This window comes from Megalops cyprinoides, chromosome 7, assembly GCF_013368585.1.
Source record: "Megalops cyprinoides isolate fMegCyp1 chromosome 7, fMegCyp1.pri, whole genome shotgun sequence".
NCBI lineage: Eukaryota > Metazoa > Chordata > Actinopteri > Elopiformes > Megalopidae > Megalops > Megalops cyprinoides.
This window is the reverse complement of record NC_050589.1, coordinates 709,205-721,426: the sequence shown is the minus strand read 5'-3', so window position 1 is coordinate 721,426 and position 12,222 is coordinate 709,205. Positions and strand designations below refer to the sequence as shown.

At 55.8% G+C, this 12,222-nt stretch overlaps 1 protein-coding gene across 2 annotated transcripts in view; it reads right to left on the bottom strand.

Annotated features, from left to right (window-relative positions):
• Positions 1–349: 349 nt before the first annotated feature.
• The window catches only part of LOC118780798 (dystroglycan-like), a 20,975-nt gene continuing 9,102 nt past the window's right edge, over positions 350–12,222 (bottom strand). For both annotated transcript variants that reach the window (XM_036533493.1, XM_036533492.1), the window contains exons 3-4: positions 10,504–10,972; positions 350–6,116 (exon numbers count right to left, since the gene is read on the bottom strand). In XM_036533493.1, the coding sequence (XP_036389386.1) occupies positions 3,870–6,116; positions 10,504–10,833 (2,577 nt within the window). In that variant the 5' untranslated portion in view covers positions 10,834–10,972 and the 3' untranslated portion in view covers positions 350–3,869. The remainder of the gene's footprint in view (positions 6,117–10,503; positions 10,973–12,222) is intronic.

The following is a 12,222-nucleotide window of genomic DNA, read 5'->3' as shown; positions in this document are numbered from 1 at the left end:
CCTTCTCTCCCCTGTCAGGCAGGGGTCCCCGCTCAGGTCTGTCACTGAGGGGGGAGTGGGCTAAGAGAAAACAAGCCTCAGAGACCACAGGAACCCTTTTCTAAATACCATACAAAATATTTACATATAAAAAATACTCTATTTTTCCTCCATGTTCCAGTTTTAAGGACCCAGCCCCTCCCAGACCGTGTTCTCAAACGGTCCGCAGGAGAAGAATCCCGCTGAGCCCCGGCGCCAGCAGCGGCACAGAGATGAGGTGTGACCTGTACCTGTAAGGCAGGTAGCATCTGACCCTTGGCAAAAGCACACAGCAGTGACACGGGTGTCAGAGAGGAGGTAACGTCTGCAGGACCTCACAAAGCTGGGGACACGCCGCCCAGCTGCACTCCGGTGGAACATCGGCCATTAAAAACACGGGCGGAAGAGTGAGCACACAGAAACGTAACATCTCCTTCCCGCCGCGCCGCAGGGCGGAGCCCCCTTCCGCAGGGCGGAGCCCCCTTCCCGCCGCGCCGCAGGGCGGAGCCCCCTTCCCGCCGCGCCGCAGGGCGGAGCCTCCTTCCGCAGGGCGGAGCCTCCTTCCCTCCGCGCCGCAGGGCGGAGCCTCCTTCCCTCCGCGCCGCAGGGCGGAGCCTCCTTCCCGCCGCGCCGCAGGGCGGAGCCTCCTTCCCGCCGCGCCGCAGGGCGGAGCCTCCTTCCGCAGGGCGGAGCCCCCTTCCCGCCGCGCCGCAGGGCGGAGGTGACGTGCAGAGGGACGCTCCTGCTTGCAGAGCTGCGGTACTCAGACAGTGAGACGGTCTCCATGGCAGCATGAGTGGCACGGAGCAGCTGCACCACAGACACACGAAGGCCACTTACAGAGCGACAGTCAGAGCCAGCAGCCACCGCACCACGCTGCTCCCTCACGGCTCACACCCACGAGGCCACGGGCTGGACGAAGCGCAGCGTCCGTCAGGACACAGCGGAGAGATGGAGCGCTACAGACGAGCGACTCTCACACACGCTCGGCCCGGAACACAGAGATGTGCGTTTTACTGATCCTGTTGTTTGCAGTTACGCTTCAGAAAAGACGCTTCTGTTGAACATGGTCTTGAACACAACGTGTTAAGCGTATGAAATGAGTGTGGAAACAGCGCAGTCTCAGTGCTGATACAGGCAGCAGAAAATCCAATGAAAACAGACACTTCTATAACCGGAGATTATTATTAAAATATATGTTTCTTTGCTGTGCTCTGTAGCAGCTCCCCGTAGTGCATGGTTACACGCTGTCAGCACGCTCAGGTCCTTCCAGGTCACATCCTGAGGTTTCCCTGATTCAGCCGCCTTGTTACCATGCCAACGCACACCTGGCCACAGGAAGTGGACCGTCGCAGTGGACCATGTGGCGAGAGGAGCGATCCACCGTGACACTCAGGGATGCAGAAATTTACACCTGATCCGAATCACCTTCTTACACTTAAAAAAATCCAAAATATAAACTATATTCCAAATAAAAAATACACACATACAAGTTAAACCACCTCTCTGTGAAATGTAGCGCTGACAAACGGGATGGAACTTGTTATTCGTTTCTTTAATAAGATGATGACACTGTATCAAAAAATTAGTTTAAAAAATTATATACAGATTTGAGCATTTCTTCTCATTTGGATCGTTTCTGACAGAACTCTGCCGTTCCTCTTCAGCCGAGAGTCACGCCCTCTGGTGGAGGAACTGTGAATGCACACTGTCACCATCTGAACAGTACGCTGCCATTCCCAGATATTCCCCCTTAAGAATGTGTAAAATACAGCAGATCCTTCAGCATTTTCTTTATTACAATATTTTACGAGGCTCTGTTTTTCCTCTGCAATTATTTTAAGACAGCACCGAAGAAAACTTCACAAATTTTTAAAATGATTTCTGTGGTGTACTCAAGTGGAGGCAAAGGTAAGAACACATATAATTCTATATAAGAAGTAAATACTCCTCTAACTTAAATAAGAAGGTGGAGTCTTACTCTCCCTACGCTCCTCTAAGGAGATTTTACCCTAATGAATTACACAGGCACACGTGTGGGAAGGACACTGATCTCAAAGCAACACTGAATCAATGACATGGCACTGGCAGAGACATGAGCAACAGGAACAGCCAGACACAAACCCCACGGGCCTCTGTCTCTGTGAGCCCTGCGTTACAGACACATCCCACCCCTCAGGCAGCCACGGGCCTCTCTGTCTCTGTGAGCCCCGCGTTACAGACACATCCCACCCCACGGGCAGCCAGGGGCCTCTATGAGCCCTGCGTTACAGACACATCCCACCCCACGGGCAGCCAGGGGCCTCTATGAGCCCTGCGTTACAGACACATCCCACCCCACGGGCAGCCAGGGGCCTCTATGAGCCCTGCGTTACAGATACATCCCACCCCACGGGCAGCCACGGGCCTCTGTGAGCCCTGCGTTACAGACACATCCCACCCCACGGGCAGCCAGGGGCCTCTCTGTCTCTGTGAGCCCTGCGTTACAGACACATCCCACCCTGCGCTTCCCCGATAGGCCAACTCTGCTCCCCGCCCCCCCACAGAGACCCCGCCCACTTTTAAAGAGACAGAGATGAAAAGTTGCCTGGGGAAGGTAAAATCTGCCTTCTTTCTCTGACCGCAATCTCATAATCACCCCTTTTCAAAGGCAGAAACAAATTTCCTTATGGTTATTACAGGACAGCAGTGTGGTGTAGCGGTAAGGAGCAGTGCTCGTAACCAAAAGGGTTGCTGATTTGATTCCCTGCTGGGGCACTGCTGGTACTTAACCACCACTGCCTCTCACAACCTCTCACACACGGAGGCTTCAGCTACAGCTGCCTCTCACAGCCTCTCACACACTGAGGCTTCAGCTACAGCTGCCTCTCACAGCCTCTCACACACGGAGGCTTCAGCTACAGCTGCCTCTCACAGCCTCTCACACACTGAGGCTTCAGCTACAGCTGCCTCTCACAGCCTCTCACACACTGAGGCTTCAGCTACAGCTGCCTCTCACAGCCTCTCACACACTGAGGCTTCAGCTACAGCTGCCTCTCACAGCCTCTCACACACTGAGGCTTCAGCTACAGCTGCCTCTCACAACCTCTCACACACAGAGGCTTCAGCTACAGCTGCCTCTCACAGCCTCTCACACACTGAGGCTTCAGCTACAGCTGCCTCTCACAGCCTCTCACACACTGAGGCTTCAGCTACAGCTGCCTCTCACAACCTCTCACACACAGAGGCTTCAGCTACAGCTGCCTCTCACAGCCTCTCACACACTGAGGCTTCAGCTACAGCTGCCTCTCACAACCTCTCACACACAGAGGCTTCAGCTACAGCTGCCTCTCACAGCCTCTCACACACTGAGGCTTCAGCTACAGCTGCCTCTCACAGCCTCTCACACACTGAGGCTTCAGCTACAGCTGCCTCTCACAACCTCTCACACACAGAGGCTTCAGCTACAGCTGCCTCTCACAGCCTCTCACACAGGGAGGCTTCAGCTACAGCTGCTTCTCGTCATGTCTTTCGGTGCCCTCTGGTTGCATGATGTGAATATTGGAAAAACAAACAGTGCAGTTGGTGTTAAACACTAACGGTACTGAATCAGAACAGCGGCCCCTGTAGGGAAGCCTTCGCTCTGAGCACGCCCCCTTGCTCTTAATTTCACTTTTGTATTATTTAAAAAGAAGAGTTCAGAAGGTAAAAAGAGTGCTGTCCAGTCCGATTCGACTTAGAAAAGAAACTCAAAGAAAGAACCAAAGTCGCTACAAGAGAGCGGGGTGCAGAGGGCCCCAGCATCGCGGCTCCACACCCCCCGCCCCCCCTCCGGCTGAGCCTGGAGCCCCGGTGCTGAGGGAGCGGGGCCGTTAGGGGGGTACGTAGGGCGGGGGCGACCTGTAGGGCGTCATGTTTTTGGGCCGTGAGCCCTTCCCCTCCATGGGGGCAGCGAAGGGAGGGGGGGGCTGGTACGGGGGGGCGCTGGGGTCGTCGTCCCGCAGGGCGGTGTACTCCCCCAGCGGGTCACGGTTGAGGGGCGTGGTCTCGGGGCTGGCGGCACTGGGGTACTCGGGCGGGGCCAGCGGCGGTTTCTCCTCCTGCAGGATGAGCGGTACGCTGGAGGAGGGCGGCGGCTTGGCGTCCTCCAGCTCGTCAGCGAAGATGATGGGCACGCCTTTCTTGATGAAGGTGGCCTGGTCCTCGATGGTCAGCTTGCCGCGGCGCTTCTTGCGGTAGCAGATCATGGCGATGATGCCGGCCATCAGCAGGATGGCTGCGACCACCACGGCCGGGATGACCGTGTGCAGGTACACGTCGTCCGAGCTCTGCCTGCCCGGCGCGGCGGAGGGCGTGGCCGGCGGCGGTGGGGGCGGGGCCACCTCGCCCGGCGGGACAAACATGTAGCTGCGGCAGCTGCCGGCGCCGCGTACCGTCAGGTTGATGGGCCTGAAGTCGGGTTCGAGCGCGCTGAGGAAGGCGGGGGAGGGCCGGCCCTGCGGGTCCGCCACGCGGCCGCTCAGTGTCTGGATCAGCTCCTTGGGGCAGGGGCTCTGCGGGAGGCTGCTGTTCGTCCACTCCACCACGATGGAGCCCTCGCTGATCCCCCGCAGAGTCAGCGTGCTGCTGTTGCGGTCGCCGAAGGCGTACGCCAGCTTCTTCACCAGCAGGATCTGCTTCTGCACATCGCCCGTAACCGAGCGGGGGTTGCCCTGGAAACGCGCCACGAACACCGCAGGCGGCTTGTCGCCAGGCGGCCAGCGGCTGACATGCACCTCCAGGGCATCGGTGGCGCTCAGGCCGCCCTTGTCGGTGGCCTGCATGAAGTAGACGTGCTTGCCCGCGTGCTGAGGGTCGGGCAGCCCGTACAGCAGCTGGCTGGTGCTGTTGAACTGGATCCAGGACGCCTCGCTCACCGCCTCGCTGTGGTTCACCCGCAGGGTCAGCCGCAGCTTGTCTGTGGTGCCGTCCTCTTTGTCGAAGAAGGTGTCGGACGGGATCTTCACCTCGAAGTAGGTGCCCACCCAGGCCTTGACTTGGTCGATGGGGTTGTGAAGCTCGGGCTTGTGGTTGTGGCTGGGCGGGGGTGCGGGTGTAGTGCGGCGGGGGGGTTTGGGCTCCCGCGGCGCCGGCGTCGAGCTCTTGGGCCGCTTGGGCTTCTTGGTGGTGCCGGTTTTGGGTCGGCGGGTGGCGGAGGGAGGCGTGGGGGAGGCGGTGGCCTCTACGTAGCCCGGCCGGGGCAACGTGGGCTGGACGGGGGGGGAGCTGGGGGGCTCAGCCACGCGCGTGGGCTGGGGGGGGCCCAGGGTGGGCGTGTGGGCGATGGGGTCCCGCGGCCGCAGGGTGGGCTTCATGGGGAGGGGGACGGGCCCACGCACGGGCGGGGCCGTGGGCTCTGTGGGCGGGGCCACGGCCGGAGACGTCGGGGTGGGTACGATGCGGGAGGGGGGCTCGGCGTAGGCCGTGGGGGGCAGCAGGGAGGGTACGGGGGTGGGGGTGTTGTTGAGCTGACGCCGCACGCGTTTGGAGACGTGGGGCTTCTTGTTGGCGACGTGCCAGCCGACGACGGGGAAGCGGAGGCGGGAGGCCATGCTGCCGTCGCGGGCGGGGCCCTGCAGCGGGGCCAGGTCTGGCAGGCTGTCCGGCCGCAGAGCACAGCCCAGCTCCCACGACAGCAGCGCCCCGTTCTCCACCACCTTCTTGGCATTGCCGGGCCCGGCCACGAAGGCCGACATGTCGAAGAGCCGGTTGTTGACGACGGGGAGGACGCGCATGTGGCGCAGGCCGACGCCCGAGAACGCGGCCATGCGCCGCAGCAGCTGCACCCGCTGCCCGCAGCTCAGCTTGGTGAGGTCGGCGTCCAGGATGACCGTGAGCACCGTGATTGGCTCCTCGCTGCCGCAGGCCGAGGCGGGGTCGGCCTCGCCCTGCTCCTCACCGTGCACCTCGATGGAGAAGACGTGGGTGTCGTGGGACGCCTGGCTCCTGTTGCCCTCGGCGACGGACGCGGAGATGTAGTGGACGCCCCGGTCGGCCGGGAGGGGCAGGCCCAGCAGGACCCGGGCCTCGGGGTCCCACTGCAGCCAGGAGGGGAGAGAGTCCTTCCCCACCTCTGTCACCTGCGGAGGAGAGAGAAAGAGACGCGCGGCTCAACACACAGCGCAGTAACACCGATACGTGCGCGAGAGCGCGTACAGAGCAGCACTAAGCATCCGGGTTACTAACCACCCAGCTCCTGTTTAAGGACTCATTCACACAGCCTGAGAGAGTCACGCAGTCTGGTCCTACGCCTCCCCTCTTTTAATCCCTATTGAAGAGGGCATTCTTTCAAACTGTGTCTTAAGAGAGGGCTGAGAGGTTCCCAACACCACCAGCATCCCATCAGCCACTGCGACTCTCCTCAGTAATGCTGGCTATGAAGGAGGGGAAGTCCAAACGCTGCACACTGGCCTCCCTCACAGATCCCACCTGCACAGACACAAGCTGATTCTCTGCCTTCATAATGAAAGCACAACGGAAGAGATGAAGAAAGCATGAAAATCCTCTCCACCCTCTCCATGTACACAAACACACACACACACACACACACACACACACACACACACACACACACACACACACACACACACACACGCGCACACACACCCACACACACCCACACACGCACTCTCACGCACTCTCACGCACTCTCACGCACTCTCACGCACTCTCACGCACTCTCACGCACTCTCACGCACACACACACCCACACACACATTCTCACACACACACACACACTCACACACACACACACACACGCAGCTCAGCTCACAGACACACACACACACACACACACAGCTCAGCTCACAGACACACACACACACACACACACACACACAGACACAGCTCAGCTCACAGACGCACACACACACACACATGCACACACACACACACACACACACAGCTCAGCTCACAGACGCATACACACGCGCACGCGCTCGCACCCGCACTCGCACACACACACACAAAGCTCAGCTCACAGACACACACACACACACGCATGCACACGCACACACACATACACGCACACACACACACACAGCTCAGCTCACAGACACACACACACACACACACACAGCTCAGCTCACAGACACACACACATGCACACACACACTCACAGATCAGCTCACACACAGAGCTCAGCTCACACACTCACACATGCACACACAGCACAGAGGCTAATGGAGAATGGAACAGATCTTGAAAAGATTGAGTGATCTGAGAGGAGGGGAGAGCCTGCAGGCAGCAGATCTCAGGAGAGATAAGGTTCACACCGGCGAGGTCAGGCGAGGGCATGTCTATTCTGAGGAAAAGCCGACGTGAGGAGGGAGGCAGTACCAGAGCAGAGAACCAGACTGAACGCTTTGCTCCCGAAATGCTGTCCTCTGTGCGGGATCACAGAGCCATAATCACAGCTCCTTTACACTGGTGTTAAATCCTGCACTAATATTCACCATGAAAGACGGCTGAAGGGACGGGGGGAGGGGCATAGAACTGCCATTCTAACATCTTCGTTATTCATGCGATATTTCATCCCTCAATATGAAATTAAGGTTTACTGAACACTAGCAAAACAAAAAGCTTATGGATAGCTGCATCTGGATTGCATTGTCAGATCAATATTAGCCATGCTGTTTCTCCTCCTAACTGCTCCTAATCACATTAAACTGAGCAGTTAATTGCACAGCGATGCAAGTATGACATCTCATCTCATAAGGAAACGTCCGGTTGCTGAGGCAGAAAACTGCAGTTTATTCCTGCTCTCTGCCCCAGGGGAAAAACTGTGTCTTAAAATGTTACACTCTGTAACAACTTAACTTATCCTGACATGAAAGCATCTTAATCAATTTCCTTCAGCATGCTGTAGCCTGTACTGCTAATTTGCTCAGGGGCAAATTTTTTCCAAAATAAGTCATCAAATCTGTGTCCATTTCCAATTAAACAGCTCATTCAGTGCCACTGAGCACGGGGCTAGTGCTCAGTATCCATAACACATCGTGATACAAATAACTAACTGCATTTCAGTCATAACTTAAGGATTCAGGAGTGCAGCACAGGCAGGGATCTTGGCCTCCGGGTGGAGAGTACGATGTCCTGTTTAAACACTGTAAAGGTTCACTGTTTTTACTGCTAAGTGTGTGTATTCCAAACCGCTGCACAGCTGGGGCAGACCACAAGCAGAGTGGTCTGAACTGCAGACCACCACAAACCTCACCACTGCCTCAGCACTGATGGGGTATTCAGTGTATTCAGTCTGTATTCAGTCAAATGTAGCATCTCTTCCTTCCTCTCCCTTTCATTCATTCAACTCTACACATTTAGTTTCCCTGCTTTCTCCACCCCCCCCCCTTCCTACCAGAGCACCTGGCAGGTTCTCCTTGTTTTTATTCACTCATGTTTTTATTATGTGAATTAAGCAGCAATCCCGACACTAATGAATGTGCAGAAAGGCAATTTCTCCCCAGTCACTCTGCAGTTTCCTCCTGACAGACAGAGCACCGCCGGCAAACCTCACCGTGACCAGTACTGCAGCAGGAACGGTACACACTCACCAAACCGGACCCAACCGCTCCAAACCTCATCGAATCGCATCAAACCGCACCAAACCTAAAACTTAGATCAGATTAGCTCTGGCTCGCTATATCGACCTTGTGCTCAGCTTCTCCTCCTCATCCTCATCTTGCCCTTGTGCCTGTTGTTTGCCCACTATATGCACTTTTGTACGTCGCTTTTATCCAAAGTGTCTGCTAAATGAATAAATGTAAATGCAAACCGCCTCACACAGAGACATAACCTCACCAAACCGTACCAAATCTAACCAAACCGCACCGAACCGCACCAAACCGGAGTCCTGTATGCTGCATTTCCCTGCAGCTGCACACCTCAGGACTGTCTGCTACCGTCAGAATGCACACTCCATGGTGAATGTGCATCAGGTCCTTTCGCTGTTTCTAACAGAGACCACGGAATCTGTTCTGTGGGCTGACTCAGTAATTCCCACGCCTCCTCTTTGGTCTCACTGAGCTGCAGACCTCAGAGTCTGGCCTGAGGCCATTCTCCTACCCAGCAACCACGTTGTTTCTGGGGAAACATGGCCTTTTGCCCCCACTTTTCCCTGGCAGGTGTACAACAAGGATCAGTCCTCGGCCCACTGCTGTTCTCCTCCAGATCCCACAGGCCCTCAACAACTCTCTGTTACCACAGAAACAAAAATCACTCTTTTGACAGATTGTTTGGTGTACATCTCTTTAGGACTCTCGGCATGCATTAACGACATCTGCCTCCCTCAGTCAGACACACTCTCTCTCTCACTTAAAAATTCTGGGAGTGTGGAAATTTACATACATTTCTGCAAAATCGATTGAGCCCGGGGCCTGCATTCATTTCATAAAAATACAGGGAAAAGTGTCCTCTGCAGACTGGAGGAAAAAATCCAGCCAGCGAACTGCATTACAGAAGTGAAAAGGGGGCCAAAGCTCTTCTTACTAAACGCTTGTCTGGGCAAATTCCGACATGAGCACAGTGTGGCCAAGATAATTACCAGAGTCCACAGGAAGCAATCACAGAGAAACAGTCATTCCCTTCTGAAAACAAACCAGGGAAAGTGTCACACTCTCTGCAACCTCTGGTTTATGGAGGCCTACCGAGTGCTCACAGGAACCCTGGCTTCTGAGCGGAAAAACGCCTCGAATCGGAGCAGAGACGCACTACAGGACAGCAGCTGCTGTTAGCCGGTACTGCAGAGGGACAGCAGCAGGTGCTGCTCTCCGCTGCTCAGAACCCCCCCCACGGAAACGCTCCTGAAGCTTCACATTCTGGCAGGACTGCTGGTCTTCAGCGAGAAGCAACTGCCTGGACAAAACGCAGAAACACACTGCCCCCTGCCTGTGGCTGTCTGTGGTTTCACGCACTCAGAGAGAGGTACATACTGAGGTGTCCCGCAGGAAGCAGGGGGAAACATCAACACCACACCCACAACAGTAAATATTAACCATGTACACCACCACAATAACTCAATGTTTATATACAGGACAAGGCAATTATGCTCAATTACTGGGGAAAATATATACTCCCCATATGTCAAAACGTGACAAACTGCAACACCAATGTTAGGTATCCTTCATGAGCAATGTGCTAATCTGTGTTTGCTGCACGTGGATGTGGTAAGCGTGTGCGCGTGTGTGTGTGTGTGTGTGAGTGTGAGTGTGAGTGTGAGTGTGAGTGTGAGTGTGAGTGTGAGTGTGAGTGTGTGTGTGAGTGTGTGTGTGTGTGTGTGTGTGTGTGTGAGTGTGTGTGTGAGTGTGAGTGTGAGTGTGAGAGAGTGTGAGAGAGTGTGTTCTCAGACCTTCAGCCGTCAATATGACAAAGGTACGACAGCACAAACGGCATCGTTGCCCCTGTCATCAGCGCTGTGCTGTGTGTCAGCCTGCAGTGCAGAATCCGCTGGACTCCCACCCTGCTGCTCACCTGCACGGTGTGGCTGTCGTCGGGCGTTTCCGTCAGCACCTTCAGCTCAAACACCTGTCCCACCACCGCAGAGGAGTCAGGGATTCCCGGGGGCGGAGTCCCGACCGCAGCAGCCGCCTCCTGCATGTCTGAGAGCAGGGTGGACTGCATGGAGGGCTCCAGCTCCTTCCCCTGCACCCCCTGCCAGGCAGCCCCCCCCCCGGCCACCAGCAGCAGCAGGAGGACCGTCCTGCCCGGCGACCACGCCCATGGCCACGCCCGCAGCGCCACCCCGGCGCCCTCCCTCCGTCCACCGCGCATGCTCACGGACAGACAGCGCCAGACCAGCATGCACTGGGGCGTCCCTGAGCCGCTCCTCTGTTAGCGTCCTGCCGCACGGCTTCACTCCTCCGCTCCGCCTCAGGCACTCTGTGCGAACGCTGCTTCAGCAGAGCTGCAATCCCATCATGCACCAGCTGCACTGCCAGTCCTGTGAAAACAAAACACAGAGACACCAGGGTTACCGAGAGTCCTTTCACAGCAAACACGTACCCTCCTGAGGCCGAGCTGCAGGTAACAGCAGCTAAACTGCGCAATCAGTGTCCTTCCCTCTGTACAAACTCCTCTGCGGGATCAATAAGTGCTTTACAGAGGAACGGGAACTCCAGCTTCCACAAACCACACCAGCAACCAGACGCAGGGCTCAGCTCACACCTGACCTGTGCGTGTGTGTGTGCGTGCGTGTGTGCGCACGTGCGTGCGTGTGTGTGTGCGTGCGTGTGTGCCACACAGAGGTAAAAAACAGAAGGGAAAACTTCAGTTTGATGCTTGTTCTTCCTGAATCAGTGCTCTGCCACAGCGGAGTCCAAAAAAACAATAAATACCTAAAGATGGTTTTAATTTTGTAAGCAGTTCCTCTCTGGACCAAAGTACTGCACTGCAACAGATGCTAATAACTCTGCTCAAAGCCTTAGATATCTCCACTCCAAAGGAGGGTTCCAGCTGCACCCCAGAACAGAGGGATGAGCACAAAGACAGGGACCCTGCAGAATCCTCCTGTGTCTCTAAAATAATCTAAAGCTCCACAGGCAGGCCAGAGGTGCCGGGACTCCACCCCGCCGCCACAATGCACCAGACACGCCGGGGACGAACCTTCAAAGCTGTCTCAGGTGGCAGGTGAAGGTGCATAGGTTACAGAGGGACCAAGAAACAAAGTCATCACATTTCAAACAGTCCGGTCCGAAATGGACCCAGAACAGCCCTGCCAGTCCTTTTACACACACCCTGACTGGGCTCTGAATGGAGGGGGGACTCACACAGGTGCTCTTACCAGCTGAGGAGTGAGCTTTACCCCACAGGCAGCAAAACACTAAGAGGTTATTAAGCTCTTAAACCAGTGAACCCAACAGAGTGGCACATGTACAGTACAGCTCCACAGCATCAGAATGTCCGTATTTATAACGTGCAGAAACACTGCATTTCAGCCCAGAGTCCGGCCCTTGTGGAGCTTCCTTACCCACTGTCACATTTCAGTGTCAGTTTGCGCTGACATTATGAAGGAGCCCCTGGAATAAACACTAAAGTCATGTCAGCATTTTTAGCATGTGAACTATGCGCTGGGAGCCCCTGGCTGGTTCAGCATCAATAATACCTGAAAGATAAATAAACACAAAAACACTCAAACTTCTGGTCAGATCTCAAGGCCACTGATTTTAAGGTCCACATGTATTTCTTAACAAT